Raw genomic sequence first — 19998 nt, forward strand, 5'->3', positions numbered from 1 at the left:
TAAAGTGTATACATTTGGAGTTTATGGAGGCAATGTGTCGTTAAGGGTCAAGTTCAAGAGAACAAAATGTAATTAATCCTTATATTTATTCATGAGATTTGGTGTATATTATCTTTTGAAATTAACTCAAGCTGCAATCTGTAATAGTAGTAGCTATATAAAATTCACCTATGAAATTTTAGAGTGATTATGGTCTAGAATCGAAACAAATTATTTAAGATATATATTCATCACTAATATATATATATATAGACACACACTATATATTCACTGCCACGTATTTGCACTACTATAAGTCCAACCATTATTGCAAAGCTCCTTTAGAATATTAGACGACTTCCTGACATTTTCTTACCAAAGTAAAAAGGGCGACAATTAAACCTAGATCCTCGAGTAACCTTCAAAAGCCGGCAACTTTTGAAGGCGCCCAGGAGACTTAACCATTAGACGACTTCAATTGTTCGTTTTTTGTTAGCTTCAAGAAGCTTGGATAAATGGCAATCCAAACAAGCCCTTAAGCTTGCAACTAATGGTTCTTTTTTTTTTTTTGGGGTCAGTACGGCGTTGTTGCAACTAAGGGTTCATGACATGGACAATTTTAACCCTCGACTGCTTTTTGTAAACACGAAGATAACAAGAGAAATATCTGCACAAAGGGGTTTAGCTGATGAACCCTACCCAAAGTCAATCATTTTCTCATCTTCAAACTTCATTTACCCATTTCCAAGCCCAACAAGGTCAGTTAAATCTTCAGCTTTCTTGACGAATTTATTCATTTGTATGCCATTGTAATTGCTCTCTGATGTTAGCTTATTGGCTGAAAAACGTGTTTGATGCATATTTCTGGAAATAAACTGACAAAATGGAACGTAATTTCTTGTTATCTCCCCACAAGATTTCACCACCCGTTGCTGCTTTTCCATTTTGCATCTCCTATGAATCCTATTTACGTCAAAAGCCCCAATGTTCTTTGAGGACACCTTTCTCAGTTTGTAGAAGAAACTTGGAAAAGACACTATTTTTGGGTGAAAGTTTGGTTTTCCAGGAAAAAAATGACTTTTGGGGTGATTCAAGGAGAACCCATGTGCCCCTCTTGCCTATAAGGTCAGGTGCTGTGAAGAGGAGGAAAGAGCTTCCTCTTGATAATGTAATCCAAAGGGATAAGAAGCTCAAATTGGTTTTAAAAATTAGGAAGATTTTGATGAGTCAGCCTGATAGGATAATGGCGCTTCGTCATTTAGGTAGGTTTAGAAGAGCATTAGGTCTGGATAAGAAAAGGCGTTTTATCGCATTGTTGAGGAAGTTTCCAGCTGTGTTTGAGATCGTGGAAGAAGGGGCTTATTCGCTTAGGTTTAAGTTGACTCCTGAGGCGGAGAGGCTATATTTAGAGGAAATGAAGATTAAGAATGAGATGGAGGATCTCCTAGTTGTCAAGTTGAGGAAATTGTTGATGATGTCAGCTGATAAGCGGATTCTTTTGGAGAAGATTGCCCACTTGAAGAATGATCTTGGGCTTCCTTTAGAGTTTTGTGACACGATATGCCAGCGATACCCACAATATTTCAAGGTTGTGTCTACTGGGCAGGGACAGGCGTTGGAGTTAACTCATTGGGATCCTGAGCTTGCTGTCTCTGCTGCAGAGCTTGCAGAAGAGGAGAATCGGGAAAGAGAGCTGGAAGAGAGAAATTTGATTATTGATAGGCCACTGAAATTCAGTAGAGTGAAGTTACCTAGGGGTCTTAATCTTTCAAAAGGAGAGATGAGAAGGATTTCTCAGTTCAGGGACATGCCATACATTTCACCTTATTCTGACTTCTCTAATTTGAGATCTGGAACAATAGAGAAAGAAAAACATGCTTGTGGTGTTGTTCATGAAATATTAAGCCTCACTGTTGAGAAGAGAACCCTTGTGGACCACCTGACTCATTTTCGAGAGGAATTTAGGTTTTCTCAGCAGCTTCGTGGAATGCTCGTTAGGCATCCTGATATGTTTTATGTCTCTCTTAAAGGGGATAGGGACTCTGTTTTTCTTCGTGAAGCATATAGTGATTCTCAATTAATAGAAAAAGATAGACTCTTGCTCATCAAAGAGAAGCTTCGTTCCCTTGTTGCTGTTCCACGATTCCCAAGAACGCCCATTCCAAAAACTGGCACAGGTGGAGAAGAAGGAAGTGAGGCAGAAGAGGCAAGCAGTGCAGAAGAGGAAGATGAATGGTTGGACATTGATAGTTTTGCTGGTGATAAATTGGATGATGATGAAGATTTTGATGAAGATGATCTAGATTTTGAAGACAATTGGAGCAGTGATGAAGATGATTTATCCCCAGACTTAAATGGTGATGATGGAATTATGAACCTTGAAGCACACAAACAAAGCAGGAAAATAGATGACTCAGAGAAAGAAGATAAGCCTCTTGTTCCAGTCTTTCCAGATGGCCGGCCAAGAGAACGCTGGTAAACTCATGGAGTGTTTTAAAATGCAAGAGGCTTTCATATTTTTGAAAGGCCCTGTGCCCTGGGAGAGTGACAAAAGGTGTGCTATCCTTTCAACATTGGGTTTGCACGAGGTTCATAACAGCGGAGAAGAGTGTTAGGCACTTTGTTTGAAAGGTTAGCATTTCTCAGAGACTATAAGTTTTGGGACTTCACATCCACTGTAAAGTCAAAATGGTCCTTGAGAGAGAGAGTGAGAGAGGGAGGAGAATAAGATTGAATGTTTAGCATATCTTTCTTTTAAGTAAAAAAGAGCAGAAGATCTTATCTTGATGTTTGCCGAGCTCGCAGGCATTGCATTTCTGCTGCATCTGACAGCTTGTTCATATTATGTTATATTATTTCCATGATATGAACTACACACTTCTTTCCGAAACTCTTGAAATTAGAAGTAAAGTCTGCATTTTATTTGTTTGCTTTGTTTACAAGTACAAATTGCTGTGGTTGATTACATTTTACTCCAGTTCATGCAATTAACCTTGAGGAAGTTCTGGCGCTAGCATCCTACTGTTTAAATCTTAACTGATAACCATTCTTAGTCCAAGTATTAGATTTTTGTCGTAGTTTTTATATGAGGTTCTTACATGCAGTCTCTGCTTCTCTGATGACCTTGTCCACGTTGAATTAGGAAGACTATAAATCTCAATTTGGATAATAGTCCTTTGCAGTAACCAAAGGAAAAAGGAATGTATTCATCACAAAAAAGTTTGCCAAATTATGTGTTCATGGCAAGCTTCATAAATTTGAATAGAGCAATTTGAGTTGTAAATCTGTTTGCTACACAATTCCAAAAAGAAGTTTGGTGAGCATGCTTTTCTGCGTTGGTCAGGAGTGACTTCCTACACCAGAGTTAATGGATAAAGACTTTTTGGCAAGGGGTGAAGTTTTCAGGACACTCCAGGATTCTCTCAACTATAAACATCGCTACAATCATGAGCTCATGGATATTCCCTTATGCTGATTCACTAGCTGCTTCCATTTCTTGAAGAGAATATAATGTTGCTTTTGCAAAGCAGCCGAAAATATCTTAGGTTTATTTTGATTAGGTATCCGACCGGTTATGGCTTCTTTAGGGGAAGTCTTGGAACTGAAACGTTGACTTTAGCTCCAGAGTTAACGAATGTCGACCTCCTCCATCGTTGGACTGCCTTGTAGTCAAGACTCTTTGTTCGATTTCTTGGACACATTTGAAGAATGGTTCCCGTCCCTCAACTTAATTATTTAACCAAGATATCTCGTTGGCTGTATTCTTTCATTTTCTTCCGTTGTTTCTTCATTTATCTGCAATCAAGGCATCCAATCACTCGTAAACCAATATTTTGGGGCCTAAACATATGCTCTCCATGTCATATATTAATAGACCTGTAATTTTAGTCTCGAGGAGCATAAAGATTATAAGCTTGCCGACCCAAATTACAGTACAAATGTGACTTTTTGAAAAAATTTAAGGGTGATTGCCCTCCAGTTCCGTTCCTTCTCCATATTCAGTGATCTCGTCTGCCATGTTTGTTCTACAGAGCTAAAGACATCCAAAAAAATGTATGCAGACTGTTCTTATCAAAATCAAATTTACATGTGTCATATTCAAGCTCTGGTTTTCTGTTCATAGACTTCATCAGTGGAGATGCGGGAAGCCCTGATGTCCTAGAAAAGTCTGAGCTTCGAAACAAATAAGATGTTTCAGCTTTGCTCGTAGATGGCAGCTACAGAATGCGGGTGAAGTGTTCCGCATAGGTTTCTGCGGCGCTGCACAGAGATTTAGCGAAAGAAACAAGCATTATAAGTTTTATTGTCAACCCGTTGTATACTGAAAGAGACATAAGGTCGAATATTTGACACAAAATTTTGAAGCCAAAATTGGGGAATTAGCTTTGTATGTACCAAGCATTTTTTTTCCTACTCTCGGAAGCATTTTTTTCTAACTCCTTTGATGCATGGGATATTAACTAGGCTTTTGTGAGCCGTTAATTAAGGCTAATGACTAGTGGTAGAACGGATTGAAAGCATGTCAATATGAAAAGCAAGGCCAAACAGACATTATTTTGCCAGTCCAATATAATTCACTGTCCTCAAGGTCGAGGATAAAGAAGAACCCGTTCCAACTTGAGGCATATATATATCCGGCCGGCTTAAACAAAAAGATTGATAATAATCATTATGCACAAGAATTGTGCTTACGTCGGGATAATGAGATCAATATAGTGGGTAGGGGTGAAAATTGAAATGCTTTATCCGATGCTTTATTCTTTATGTCAGAAGGGTTGACTCTTAATTATCTTTGCAGGTCCGAATCTTTGTTTACTTTAGGTGGACTTGCATCAGGAATCAAATGGATCTGGTCTTGCTAATAATGTATGATTCCCGAAGGATATTAAGGTCCCACCAAACACACCGTAACTAATCGAAGGCTCATGCTTTATTAGCTACTAGGAAATGTTCAAGTTTGCCCAGAAATGTTCAATTATTTAAACTGAGATATTCAATATAAAAAGTTACGTGAAGGTGCGTCCAAATGTTTGTAATTATTTTTTGTAATTTTATTAAGCAATGAAGAGAGCCACAATTTCAGTCTGGTTGCTAAATGACAGTCATTTTTGGTATGCTGACTGATTTGGACAGCAATGGCAATGTCATTAGTTTGAAAATAATATAACACTGTGTAATGCTGCCTTATATTTTTTATGTGCCCAAAATCTGTGACTTTGTAGCTCAAAAAAAAAAAAAAAAAAGAGAGCAGTGTAGTATTGCAGCAAGGCTTAGCCTTATTTTTAGACTCTGATACAACCAATCCACTATTTTCGTAATTGCATCAAATTAACCCAAAGACTGAAAGAAAGACCCATTACTTTGTAGTACAATAACCAAAATGGCTTCATTAGCTTGTAACTTCCAGAAATCTATGGAAAGCAAAAGAATTGTGCTCACATATCAACCGTAGTGAGATGAACTGCATTTGACCAAAAATGGAGGAGGATTACCTAATGCAGGTGTATCTTCTCAATACATCAATAGCATAGGGGATGGTCAACTACTCAATACACAAAAAAAAAGGAAGTTTCACAGGCCTCGATGCAATTCTACCCTTGATCATTTGATGCATGTCAACAGCCAGAATCCCGTAAAAGGAAAGACAAGCACATGAGATAATGTAAAAGCCTGCATTTATGAAACTTACGACCAGTAGACTGCATTCCAGAGGTTCTCATTACACATCAAAGCTGTTCCAGCTCAAAAAGGAATATAAGAAAAAGAAGAAAAAAGAAATGCACAGTGTAGTATTGCATCAAGCCTTTTCCTTGTTATTAGAATCATACACTTCAAAATAACCGAAAGACCGAAAAATGCATTACTTTGTAGTACAATAACTAAAAAGGTTTTCATTAGCATATAACTTCAAGAAATCTAATGAAAAGAAACTGTGCTTACATATCAACCTTAGTGGGATAAATTGTATTTGATCAAAAAAGGAGGAGGATTATTAATATAGGCCATACTTCTATCCTCTCAATACATCAGTAGCAAAAGGGATGGTCAAACTCTTGGCACAAAATAACTCATCCAGTTACACAAGATTTTAAACCAAATAAAAATATTATGATAACACCATCCACGTGAGATATAATGCATCAAGAGCTGACATACATATACAGCATGTAATGCAAAGATCAGATAGCTACAGTTAGTGCAAAATCTAGTATCCAGGGTCATACGCTTCAAGGCTTTGATCTTGATAAAGTTTCAAGGGTGGCCGATTCTGCTTCCCACATAAATAAACACGTAGTTTTGTTAATCAAATGGCAGAGGCATTCTTGAGTGGTACTGCAAAAATCCACTTCATACAGTTAAATATTAGTAACAATTACCACATTCTTCAAAAATATATCATAGATTTTTTTCTTTTATCATTGTCACTTCCATTTTAATCTAACTTTTTTCACTTACAGGAACATCAACATTAGCGCCTATCTATGCAATTACCTATATGGCAGACAAGTTTTTTCCATATAATTATCCCTGAAGGCAAAAGTATGGGGCAAAGGATTTTGTACAATTCATAGGTCGGGCCATACTGCACCAGTGTAGCCAAAGAATAAACGAACAATCTTCAATTACAATATAAAACATGCAATAACTACAAATGAACAATTTTCCATTACATTATTATATACACAATATAGACACTGTTGTAAAAAAAAATTCCATTCATAGAGATGGTTATATTAAACCGAAAGGTGAAAGAAAAAAAGTTAGAATCAGCATCTTAAAAGTAGTAGAAGGCCATTATTTGCTTTATTATATGCCGATAATTTTAATACCTAATTCCATCATGAAGAGCCCGGTATCCATCTAATTTAACACCAAATAAGGACACAAAGAAATGGTTCGCAAGTTAAATAGTAGAAAAGATAATTAACAGAAACTTAATCATTTTCTCATAATTAACAGAAACATAATCAACAGAGACATCTACTAATTATTAGTATACAAGCACATCTATTTGACTAAGATATTTTTTTAAATAAAGTGTAAACAGCTTACTTGTCTAAAGCTGAATTATGCTAAAAGGCCAAAGCTTGGGCTTAGACTGACTGGTACTAAACGAAGCATTACCCCTATAAAATTCAACCCAAAAGTTAACAACAATAAACAGGAGCAAAAATAAATTGTTCATATGCAAAATGGAAACAAGTAGAAAAAAAGAAGGCTATAAAATGTTACACAAAGATAATCACCAAGTTTTTAGCCAAAGACATTGTGCTAAAATTTAAACAACCCATGAATCCAAAACTATATGGTCAAAGAAGGAAAAGAGATCTAGGGATTTTTTCTTCTAAATAATAGGTTTTTTGGTAAACATACACCTTTCGTAACAGCATTTGTGGCCAGAGTGTTATCTACCAACCAATCTAACAAATTTTGCCACTTTAACCTCCTTTCCCACAATTAGTTGAAAATTATTCAAAACTATAATTAAAAACTTCAAACTAAAGTCATCAAAAGATGAAATAAGTTCAATTCCATTGGAAATTGACAATGGCAGAGACATGAAAAAGAAACAAAGAAAATTAACAATTTAAGTTATTTTGAAAATCCCAAGCAACAACTAAACAAGAGCTGGGAAATTTGAGCATATAACATGTCGAGTGATAACCAATGCAATCTTGATTTTGAGCTCCAAGACTCCAAATGATCAAGTAATATAGTACAGCATAAACTGAAAAGCATGAAACTTTTGCACTAAAAGCCAAAGCCAACAGATGAGATAACTTATTTATGGCTTGGTTCCTAAGCTTAAATGACACCACAAATACAGCAATAATAAAAAAACAACAGCCTCATCAATCCATTTTAGCTGCGAGGAGTAAAGACAAGTTACATTAAATAGCTATCAATGATACAGTCAACCAAACACAGTAGCTCTAGTATGGTAAAAGAATATTGAAATGGTCAAATAATAGTGAATTTCCCAAAGAATAGGAAACTTAAATGACCAATGCCTATGTTAGCGCCAAGTAACCCAAGGGTCTTTTCTTGAAACTCAATCTCTAGCTTTTTCTTAACATTTTAATCATTACAGTAATGACCATAATCATTTCAGTATCAGTATTTCAACTTGCACTTTTTCGCACACCTTTCTTCTTTTCTTTTACGTCCCTCCTCACACTGCCAATGCCTCTCATCCTTTTTTCAACAAGTTTATACCTATAAATATTGAAGTTCAAGAAATGAACCCAAAAGGTTAAAGATGAAATATACAAATTTATTACCAAGTAAAACTTACTCTAACAACAAAAGTGTAATCAATCTATAAAATTAATCAATGAAAAGAAACTAATGATTCGTTATTCAAAAGCCCATCAAAAGAAGATGACATTTTCACACTACAAAATAGTCTATCTAGATAGCCAAATAAGGAAGCTGACATGCTATGGAGTTCCAAATACGGATGTGCACAATATCTGCTCAACCAAGTCACCTAGTTTAAGGTATTCTCACATATCAATTAAACAGAACCTGAATTAATTAGAACTTATACTATCATTAAAACCCAAAAAAGGAAAAACAACAATAAAAGGTGAACAAACACCTACTTAAAGGCTATCTTCACCATTTGTTTATTCCTGGACCACAAATAAAGATTGCTTCTTCCTGTAGTGGATACCAGAAAAAGAAGAAAGAAGAAAGAAAAGGTCAGAGATAAAAATCTGACGGGGAAAAATTTATCCCTGAGAAATTGCAAAGGCAAAGTACCTTCGGTTGTGTAGACAATCATCTCTCTAGTCTTACTCTCAAACATATACTACTTTAGAAATATTGACTTGTCCTAAAAGATGCAGAGACAGAAATTGCATGAAGACCAGGTCTCATATTCAGTGAAAAAACAAGCAAAGAACAAAAGGATTCAACTTTTAACTGAGCAAAAAATGATTCCTGAACCAGCTTAGAGGTTTCTTCGGAAAATCTTTAAACTTCTCTGTAAAAGTCAAAGTGAAAAGTCTTAAACTCGACCCTTTTGTTCCATATTAGTTAATGTTATTTATCATTTAGCTTCTGATTTAACAGATGCACTTGATATAATTTTGGCAGATTTCATTTTGACAGGTAAAAGGATTCACTCAAAGCTAGTATTTAAGAGAAGAATATTAAAATCTAAAAACAAAAGGCCCAAAGTACCGTGAAAAAAATAGGAGTAGGAGTTTTACCACAATTTTTTGCCATCCTCCACAAATTTCTGTCATAGAGGGAAAGAGGGAAGGTCACAAATTGAAAAGGGAAACAAACCAGAGCAAAAAACTTGTGGGCTAAAAAGTTTCTTACCACAGAGGTTGTTCTTCCTTTTCTTCCTCACTCTGTAAAAATGCAAATTGTAATATGAAAGTATAAACGAAGTAAAAAGACGGGAAAAATCACAGATGAATGTGCGCCAAGAAAAGAAGCAATCAGTGTTTCTACAACAGGGGCTCTAGAATGCATAGGTGTTTTAGGGATTAAATGCTTCTAGAATGCTTTAAGAAACCACTATAACTGATACTTTCTGTCAAACAGCACCAGAAAAAATGTTTATAGAGGAAAACATTGATGTTCATGCCTATTTTTTAGCTAAAACCTAATAAATTCATCTTCCTTTCTATAAAAATAATAGTATAATCCAATAAAATAAAATATAAAATAAAAACTTCAAGTGATTTGAGAGTAGAGACCGAAATTAAAAGGACGAAGGTTTTATCGGCAAAAAATAAATAAACAAATAAATCAATAGATAAATAAAGCAGAACAGACCTTTGGAGGACAGAAAAGGATGGAATATATCCACAAGTACTTGCATTTGCATCCCATAAAAGTTTTCATCTTTTTCCTGCAAAGATAATACTATAAAAATTAGGAAATCGGATAAATAAAACATAAGAGACATAAAATAAAATAAAAAATCTTAAGATATAAAGATTAGAAGATCAAAGTTCTTATCGCTAAGAAAATAATTGACTAACAGAGATATTAAACCAAGCTTTATTAATTTTTAAGCAAATAAAGACCATTGGAAGAACAGAGAAAAGTTGAGTAACTCTACAAGTTATTTGTACCTCATCTCATCTAAAAAGATCAGAAACAAAAGCTAGAAAATTGAAGATCATCTGTGGCTGTTGTTGACCTTAATTTTTAGAGAAAACAATACAGAAAAAATCGGAGAGGTATGGAAGAATTGTTGGTCCGCCGGTGACTTCTCTCTCACCTTTTGCTCCGTTTCTACTTCCCTATTACACCTGCACACGAGCACCTGGAACTTCCCCTCTCCGTCGGAAAATGGGAAATAAGGTTACCATCCTAGAAAACAGGACTTGGTTCAACATAGAAATCAAGATGTGGGTGGATGGCTCTAGGCCTGATAGGTTCAGGAAAATTGTTAGGATCGAACCAGGCAGATCTATAAGAGTAAAGGCCTCAGCTTTCAACAGCGATGATGATCCGGGCGGCCCTGAATGTGTCATGCTACTGGTTTATGCAAATGGAAGTTGGACAGGAAAATACCTTCTTCCTCAGGACTTGTTCGCTTATGCGGCTGTCTTCTGCTATAGGAACCAACATGGTCAAGTCGTTCTTCGAGCCAAGAGAGCAAACTTCAACCTCTTCGCAATCGTACAGAAATCAGAGGAGGAAGAAGATAAGAATTTGATGGTAGTAATCCTCGAGCCACTAACCAACCTTCAATTGATGTGATTTTCTCTGCTACTGCACGTCTTAGATTGAATCCAGTGGATAATAGGTTGAGCTCAGCAACAAACAACGGTGCATCTGTTTTTTAAAAGAAGGGCAAAATCGTAAAACCATGGAAACCCACATTGAGCCCATCACTTTCGTCTCAGCAAGTCAGCACATTGAGCCACATTGAACTCAGCAGGTCAGCTGGTCTTCATTTTCGTCTTTCGGACAAAAAACAGTTGCACTTCTCCTCCCAGCGGACAAAAGCAAGAATCTGAATTCTCCTCCCAGCGAAAGCACGCGAGCCCCACGTGATGGACGACGACCCCCCAGCGAATGAAATGTAGCCACATCAGCACAACCAGCAAGACAAGAAGAATTACACTTCCCAGCAAGAGCACACGAGGCCCACGCGATTGACGGCCAAATCTCAGCCAAAAAACCGAAGGTCCTTCTTCTTCTTCTCTTGGACAAAAGCAAGAGAAGAAGAATTACACTTCCCAGCAAGAGCACACAAGTCCCACGCGATTGACGACCAAATTTCAGCCAATAAAAGTCAGCCACGTCAGCAGAACAACCACCACCCTCAACAATCCCATTCGCGCTTTTACTATATAGGTTGATAAATACCGCTTGCACTGGTTCCAAATTCACTGGATGGTATATATTATATTTGGTGATGTGGAAGCTTCAAACGTTAAGCCAGACATAGTAACCTGAAATTGCCTTATGTCTGGGCATTTGGCTTGTGGATTGTACCAAGAAGTTGTAAGCATTCTGTGGAAAATGCAAAATGCAGGTTTTAAGCCAAACTCAGGCTCTATAACTAGTGCCCTTCAAGCAATATCTGAATTGGAACAATTCAGTTTTGGGAAGGAAATCCATTGCTTTGTCATTAGAAGCGGCCTAGACTATGACCCGCATCTAGGTGCTTCATTGCTAGACATGTAGTAGAGAATGATGATTTAATAAATGCCCAAAGAGTCTTTGATAATATGGAGAACCGGAGTTTTTTTACTTGGAATTGTGTGATTTCAGGATATGTATATAGAGGACTTTTTGATGAAGCACTTAATCTTTTGGATCAGATCAAGGAGGAAGCACTTAAACCTGATTTAGTGACTTATAACATTCTGGTTTCTGGGTATTCAACTTTAGGCTGTGTTATGGAAGCCTTGGCCATGATTCGCCAAATGAAAATTTCTGGTCTGACTCCTAACGTTGTCTCATGGACTGCTTTAATATCAGGTTGTACACAGAATGGGTATTACAAGGATGCACTCAAGTATTCCATTGAGACGCAGAAGGTAGGCATCAAACCAAACTCAGCCACACTAGCAAGCTTACTTTGAGCTTGTGCAGGTTTGTCTATGTTGCAGAAAGGAAAAGAGGTACACTGCAATAGTATCAGAAATGCTTTTCTTCAGGATGTATTTGTGACTACGGCTCTTATTGACATGTACAGTAAGCGTGGCAGCTTAAAAAATGGCTATGAGGTTTTTCAGAAAATTGAGAACAAGACATTAACTTCTTGGAATGCCATGATCGGGGGTTTAGCAACATACAGCCTTGGAAAGGATGCAATTTCACTTTTTCGAGAAATGCAAGGCAGAGATGTTAAGCCTGATGCCATAACCTTGACAGCTGTCCTCTCTGGCTGCAAGGAACTCTGGCTTGATAAATGAGGCCTGGGAGTATTTTGACGGTATGGAGATGGATTATGGGATAATACCTACAATTGAGCATTACTCTTGCATGGTTGATCTACTTGGAAGGGCTGGGTATCTTGACGAAGCATGGGACCTAATTCACAAAATGCCAATGTTGCCAGATGCTACAGTTTGGGGGGCTTTCCTTTCATCATGCCGAATCCACAAAAACTTGGAGCTTGGAGAGATTGCAGCACAAAGCTTTTTAACTATGTCTGGCTGCTAACTATGAATCTATATTCAGCCCTAGACAGATGGAAGGATGTGGATCGCATCGGAGAGTTGATGGAAGCTAACCGTGTCAAAGTTGGTCATGTTTGGAGCTGGATACAACTGAACCAAACGGTTCACATATTCTCTGCTCTAGGAAAACCACATCCAGATAAAGGGGAGATCCATTTTGAGTTATATCAGTTGATTTCTGAGATGAAGAATTTGGGGTATGTGCCTGCTACTGAATGTGTCTACCAGAACGTTAACACAAGGGAAAAGGAGAAGCTATTGCTTAGCCACACCGAGAAATTGGCAATTACATTTGGGTCAATCCAAACAAAAGATAGCATACCAACAAGGGTGATTAAGAGCACAAGAACTTGTTTAGACTGTCACACACTGGTGAAATATATCGCTTTGTTGAGAAGACGAGATATCTTTCTCAAAGATGGTCTTTGTTTTCATCGTTTCTCAGATGGTGAATGTTCATGCAACGACTTCTGGTGATCGTGTTTCAGTAATTTGCTTCTTCCTTTATGCACCAAGTTAACAGTTCCAGTAAAACTAAGAATAAGATCTAAAAGATATTTCATCTTGGCTGAGACAAAGCTAATCTGCACAGCAGGCAGTAAAATGAGATGAAGGAACAGTAGGATGCTGAACATAGATATTCCTGGGGAGCAATGAACCAAGCCAAATCCATGAAGTAAACAAAACCAAGAAAATACATGACAGTTAACTCTTGATTCTCCTCTTTTGTCTACTTGAATAGCATACTGGAATACATAAAATGCAGCATTATTGGTTGTTGGGCTGCATTGTTTGCACAAATAGGTATCAGGTTCGACACTTTGCCTTTATATCAGAATTTATGTGTTAATTTCATATTGTTGGTGAAGTCTTTTAAGCATCTATGGCAGCAAGAAACTGGCAACCTTGAAGGATTAAGATGGAAAACGACACGGACACCACTCCACCACTAGCCGAGCTGAAACTCTCCTATACTGAGATAATTGCAGTTGGTGCGACTTCTGCAACTTGATTATCTTGAAAAAAGAGAGCTTCCCGCATGGAAAACCCACGAAATTACAAACATACGTCCATGGCCATAATATCTTCTTGAGATAGAAGTAGTTTTGTCAAACAGTTCCATACTATTGATGGTCTGTATTGTAAATTTGGTATATATTTCAATTTCGGTCTTCTTTTAGAGCAATCTTTTAATTTAATGAATTCAGAAGACAAGTGGTACTAATTTCTTTTTAGTTTTCTACATCTTTTTAAATTTCTGATTTCTAATTATCTTTGCTTGATTTCCTTGATGTTGGTGTTGCACTCCAAATTTCACTTCAATAAAATGCATAGAACCAGTACACTTCAGAAACCATTCCAACTGTTCAATTTTGGTGTTAGTTTGATTAACTACAGCATTAGTTTTAAGTTCCAGGTTAAACTTGGTCCCTTGAATTAATGGGGATGCTGTCGAGTAGTACCAAAATTGCTTAATGTATAGACAAGGGATGCTTAATGTATAGATTAAGAATGCTGTTGAGTTGAGCCGAACTCGGGTGGTACCATACTCGAGCTTTTGATCGCCGTTGACTTGACTTTCATGATTTTATCTAATGCCAGCGTATTTAAGAAGCTAATTTTAGATCAAAGTACGGTGGGCCTGCCCTAGTGTTGGTCTAATATTTCAATTGATGGCTCTACCGATTGTCGTACGGTCCCTTAGTTATCTCAAGCCGAATCCCCAAGACTTCTCAGAAGTTCTTTTTTTTTATGGTATGTTCCCCCGGGTAGAAGTAACTAGCCATAAAGAGCACTTATTAGGTTCTCTGCTCTGGGAAAGATATATCAAGTTGAAAAGGTAAAGGTCATTTAGCATTACGATTTGTCTTCATCCTAAAACACAAAAATTAGGACCGGACAACACAATTAGTTTACGCCTTTTCTTTGCTTTATCAAAGTGGGAAATTTCTCTTTACCAACATCTACATGAAACCATCAATAGCAGCGAGAAACATCAACATTTTAGAAGCACCAACAACTTATCAAGCCCAGGAATAATCAAGCACCGTAACAAAGAAACAGCGGCCACAGGTTTATTTTCTCTTGATACTACCCTAAACAAGGAAAGGCAACAAGACGCGCCACGGTCAAAGTTTCCAGACTAGCACATTAATAGTTTGATACCCACATATATATATATATATATATATATATACACAATATTTACAATACATAGCACAGACACTTCAAACAGCCAATCCAGGAACGTAACGGAAGCAGATAAACTAATTTCCTATATCCACTAAATACCAGCGCTGCTAAAGTTCTCACTCCCAGAAGCAGTTGAAATTGAAAAGAAATGACCAATGGAAGCAAAATTGATCCGCTCAATCAAATCTGCCCAGCATTTTCCTGTGGAACCTCTTGACAGAGTCACCAGGTTCCATTATTCCTATGACCAGCTCAAGTTCAGTTGATGGGCATAATGTTTTCCTGCATCGCCATCCTCTCAGAGACATCAGCTAAAGATTTGAGGTTGCAATTGATCAAAGCCTTGACAAAGTAGCATGTCTCATCTTGAGTATTCCCTTGTGGTACATCCACAACAAACGACTCGGTGACAACTGTTCCCGGTCTGCCATCAATTATCTCGGGATGCACGGTAAGGATGGAAGAATAGTTCTGCAAAAGAAGTAAACAAAGGATGGCCCATGTGAGCATAAGCTGTGTAAGCTGTGCCTAAGTATCTACATTACAGATCTGCAACACGTTTAACTATTATCCTCCTAGTTCTTCCTTTGTTTTTTTTCCAGGAGTGGGGGTATCTTAATGTTGGGGTAGGGGACAAGAAGCATCTGATTAACTGCATATGATGTTAGACAATCAAACACCATGCAAATAAAACAGGGAATGCTAATTCCAGATACAGCCAATATGATGAAATAGGAACTGCTACTTCCAGATACAAACAATATGAATCTACCAGCCAAATTATAGTCAAAACTCAGCAAACACTACTGTCTTTCGCTGGTTGTTCTGCAACCGAGTGATGAACGCAACCACAACATGGCTTTTAGAATTTAGAGGAATCACTTCAAGGAACTTGTGAATTAGATTCCGAAATTTCTTGCCAAGAGATAAAACACCAATTACAGATGTCTGAACAGTCTAGATTTCATTTAAGGATAAAACCAAGAAAGAAACCTTAAGACTGTAAAATTTTTCTAGTGACCACTAAGTCAAAATATTCATCACTCCATGCTCAAAGGACTTGCAACGACTGTGTAGTACACATGTAAGAGAGTAAAAGCTCAACCATTTATGAGCGGACATGTTCTTTCTTACTTCTTACCCTTTTGTTGAGCTTAAGAAAAAGCAAAAATGCATCTCAACTACACCAGAAAACAGTGTCACTTTGTCTGTAACTGCCATAGCCATCTTAATGGACCAAAATGCTAGTCGATAGTATTATGAATTACCTGAACTGTAGAAAACAATCATTTACGTTTTATCATCTCGTATTACAATGTTAATAGCATAACCCTCGTCATTCTTTTCTTCCGGAAGAACCACAAATCCAATCCATTTGAAACAAGCAGAAAGCGGATTGAGGCCTTACCTTGAGCCTGTGGTCACCACCAACAATCTTGATCCCAAGAATGTGCTTCTCATCATCAAGAAGTTCCAATCTTTCAGTGCTGGTGGTTGCAGGAAGCCCTGACCTCACATTCACCTCTCTAACACTCCCAATCTTAAGGTCACCTTTCACAATGCACGTGCTAACAAAGGGCTTATACCTCTGTGGCTGATCAAATCTCCTCACCAGTGACCAAACCTACACCCAAGTACAAAACATCAAATGTCTTGATAAATTTGAATACCCTTCAAGTAAATAGTATCAAATACAATTGTATACGATGTTTAGGTGAAGGGGACCAGAATTCAAAATCCCTTTTTCCAGACTATGTGACTTTCTTGTCAAGCAAACGAAACCCGACTAAAATCCCAATTCAAGATTCAAGAAACTCAAAAATCAGAAAACTCAATTATCCACCCACAGAAATGGAGTTTCCACAAAAGAATAAAAAATTAACCAAGATTCAAATCGAACCCGCCTAGTGTCAAGCCTTACAAAGTCAAATTATCAAAGAAAGATGCATTAAGGAAGTAAATATATTGAGGTTAAACAATCAAGAAGCCAAACTGAGCACCAAAAATTGAATCTTTTATCCCATCAAATACAAGAAGCACCACCAATCATCAAACTTATATGTAAGGATTGCATTTTCCAAGAAATTAATGCAAGCCCTTTGCAAGAAATAAGAAAAAAAAAACAAAGACAAAATCTTGTAATATACTATTGGATTTTTAATCAAGAAAAACAAGCATACAGGGGAGTATGTGACTGCAGGCAGTAATATGCACCATTTTTTCCCCTTTTTGAGAGAAATAAGCAAGAGGGAAGGAGGGATTACGATATCGACAGGGGCTCTAATGTGTTTGACAACAGAGGAAGAGCACGGGTGCTCGGTGGGCTGGTGGCTGCCCTGCATGCGGTTTCTTCTGTTTAAGTAGCTGACTGCCTCCATATGAAATTCTTTACCCAAAAATCATAAAAATCCCAGTTATTTTTGGGTTCTGTCTAGCAAAGAAAAGGCTCTACAAGCAATTGTTTCGGCTCCTTGTGTTTGGGTAAAGTTAACACGAAAAATATGAGAGAGAGAGATAGAGAGGAGAGAGAGCAGACTCGAAAGGTAATAAATGCGGAGAGTCTTGACTTGTAAGTGGCTCAAAGAAGATATGTTTATCAGTTTATCTACTACTCCTAGTCCTAGAAGCAGCAGTACCGGTAAATAATAATGAAGAAATTCAATGCCAAGAATGGGAGGGAGGGGGCAAGGGAGACTCCGCCGGCCGTCCAACCAATGGGAGTAGAAAAACAGAAATAGAGAGGCCCCCAACAACGCAAACCAAACCTACTCCTTCCCATCCCCAATTGGTAGAAAGGGCCCTCCACTTTTTTATTCACGTTTTATTCTTCCTATTAAACAACCTTATCTCCATGACCTACCTCAACTCAACCTGCATGCATGTCGTTATTGTTCTCCAGTACAAAAATTATTAGTATGTGTTTTTATTTTAGAAGTGCATCAGTTTCCCCACTTCTATGCCGGTACATAAATGGAAGATAGAGAGGTAATAAACTAAACACTCCTTAGTTACCACGAAATGCTCTGCTCAGGTAAATAGTAATAGTACACTACTATTTTTGTGGGTGGAATGAACAACATTTGCTTAGATCGATAATCTGTACTTATTTTGAAGGGGTTAATTAAACTACAAAAGAATCTTTGTGTGTAAACTCCTACAAATTTTTAAGAATATTTTAACAAGAGCTAATTCAGTAATGTAAAAAAAAAAAAATCATTTGCCATTTGTCATGTAAGTACGTACTATCATTAGTAAATACCCGATTTTATCCCCAAGGAGGAATATTATTATATTTTTAGATACTCATTTCTTGGCTTCCAATTCGATGCTAGTACTTTTGGCTTTCTCTACTAGTAGTGTTCAGTCTGCAGTGCCGAACTTTTGAAACCTTATGAGAAATATTTTTTTTCTGACTGTTCGGAGTCTCCAAGCGTGCAAATGGTAAAAAGACAAGTTAGATATACTTTGATACATACTAGATACATGAATGCACCCAATAATATAACTGCATCATCTCACATGATCAGTACTAGATACATGAATGCACCCAATAATATAACTGCATCTTCTCACATGACCAGTACTCTGGTAAATTTTGTTTTTATGTCCCAATATTTGATTTTGATATTGACTTCTTTTTTTTTTCTAATCTTTTTCGTACGCGTGTCTCGTGGTGATTGGATTATAAGTAGTACAATGATTAGTCATTGCTCTGTCTTCCAACGTTGGGATTTTAGCGCCTAGCATTTGTAGTAATCCCCCCTGACCCTGGCCCTGTTTGAAACTTGAGTTTTTTGGGAGTTTGTCTAAAACTTTACTGTAGTGCATTGTAGAAGTTTTTCAAAAAGTTTTGTAGAAATTTTTGTAAAGTGAAAAACTTTTTTTTTCTTTTCTTTTTTTTCTTTCTTTCCTTTTTCTTTTCTTTCCTCTCTTCTTCTTCTTCTTCTTCCTTTTTCTTCTTCTTCTTTCTTTCTTTCCTCCGGTTACCTCCCAGCAGCACTCATGCCCGCCACCTCCGCGCCACCCCTCTCCTCCTTTCCCCTTCTCCTTCCCTCCGCCTTTCCCCCGCTCTCCCCCCGCACCCCCTATGCCCCACCCTTTCCCCCGCTCTCCCCCGCCACCCCCTGTGCCCCACCACCCTCCCTGTCCTTTTCCCAGCGCGACCCCTCCCCCGCCACCCCTGCCCTTCCCCAATGCGACCCCTCCCCCCGCCACCCCCTTGCCCTTTCCCCAGCGCGGCCCCCTCCCCCTTGCCCTTTCCCCAGCATGCACCTTCTCCACAGCCATCAACAAGCCAGGCGCATCTCCGCAAGATGGGGGACGAAACAGCGGTGGTGGTCGACACCGGCGGTGGTGTGGGTTGGGATAGGGGTGGAAGAAGAAAAAAAGGGGAGGAGATTTTTTTTTTGTGTTTTGGGTATTTTGAAATGTGTAGGTAAAAATCTTTGAAAAGATTTTTTGGGATTCCTGTAGCAAAAGTTGTTAAAAAACTTCTAGGTAAAAAACTTGTCCAAAAACCTGGCTTCCAAACAGGCCCCTGGTTTCACATGATCGTGGCTGAGGATCAACACTAGAGCCCGCTAGTGGAGCACCACCATGTGCACGGCTTGTTTTTGTGAAACGGTTCAAACCAAGAATCAAGACCACCCCTACCGTGGCGAGCTCTATTATCGTGTACTAGCACACATGTTCCAAAATATTTGTCATATGGTACGGTACTGATATGGTCTCCATTAATGATGCAAAGTCGTCAGTCCATCCTTCTTGCTCCCCTCCATCTCACATTCTTCTGCGTTGGTGTGGCTAATGGAGTAAAAAGTACTGACCCCTTTTTTTTTTTTTGGCATGCTCTTCAGCAGTTGAATGAATGGGGTCTACAACTAATGGCGCATAATATCCCACGCCTACTGGAGTCCTCACCGAGTTTAATTGGTTGATCAATGTGAATGTTGCTACTGCATTCATCTGTTTTCACTCACACTGACAGCGACATGCTTTGGCAATTCAAAGTTCTTTATTTTTTGGGTAAAAAATGAAAGATTACGTGAGTTTTACTCCCATGATTTCTACAGAGATTCTTACAAAAGTTCCACCAATGGACTTCTCACATCAATAACGAAATTGGACACGCATTATTTTTATTAGAAAAGTCAGCCCGATC

At 37.9% G+C, this 19998-nt stretch overlaps 3 protein-coding genes and 2 long non-coding RNA genes across 5 annotated transcripts; 3 read left to right on the forward strand and 2 right to left on the reverse strand.

Annotated features, from left to right (window-relative positions):
• Window positions 1-624: 624 nt before the first annotated feature.
• Window positions 625-3740, forward strand: LOC113762806. Its single transcript, XR_003467264.1, has 2 exons — window positions 625-737; window positions 3323-3740. It is a non-coding gene; the product is annotated as an uncharacterized LOC113762806 (long non-coding RNA).
• On the forward strand, window positions 677-2869 carry LOC113762805 (protein WHAT'S THIS FACTOR 1 homolog, chloroplastic). The gene has a single exon (XM_027306407.1). It carries the CDS (start codon window positions 863-865, stop codon window positions 2456-2458), a length of 1596 nt encoding a protein of 531 aa, XP_027162208.1. The 5' UTR covers window positions 677-862; the 3' UTR covers window positions 2459-2869.
• Window positions 3741-7852: 4112 nt separating the features above from the next.
• LOC113763545 lies at window positions 7853-10906 on the reverse strand. The gene is made up of 5 exons (XR_003467364.1): window positions 10696-10906; window positions 9775-9850; window positions 9313-9344; window positions 9198-9226; window positions 7853-8643 (listed from the first exon to the last, which is right to left on the reverse strand). It is a non-coding gene; the product is annotated as an uncharacterized LOC113763545 (long non-coding RNA).
• Window positions 10907-11349: 443 nt separating this feature from the next.
• LOC113760356 (pentatricopeptide repeat-containing protein At4g01030, mitochondrial) lies at window positions 11350-13121 on the forward strand. Its single transcript, XM_027302905.1, is given in 4 exon segments — window positions 11350-11638; window positions 11641-12356; window positions 12358-12613; window positions 12616-13121. Coding segments are annotated over 4 exon segments (1767 nt in total).
• A 1544-nt stretch (window positions 13122-14665) lies between these two features.
• On the reverse strand, window positions 14666-17601 carry LOC113761603 (abscisic acid receptor PYL9-like). Its single transcript, XM_027304672.1, has 3 exons — window positions 17102-17601; window positions 16246-16461; window positions 14666-15308 (listed from the first exon to the last, which is right to left on the reverse strand). Exons 1-3 carry the CDS (start codon window positions 17213-17215, stop codon window positions 15096-15098), a joined length of 543 nt encoding a protein of 180 aa, XP_027160473.1. The 5' UTR covers window positions 17216-17601; the 3' UTR covers window positions 14666-15095.
• Between the last annotated feature and the right edge of the window lie 2397 nt (window positions 17602-19998).

This window comes from Coffea eugenioides, chromosome 2 (assembly GCF_003713205.1).
Source record: "Coffea eugenioides isolate CCC68of chromosome 2, Ceug_1.0, whole genome shotgun sequence".
In the NCBI taxonomy this organism is placed as follows: Eukaryota; Viridiplantae; Streptophyta; class Magnoliopsida; order Gentianales; family Rubiaceae; genus Coffea; species Coffea eugenioides.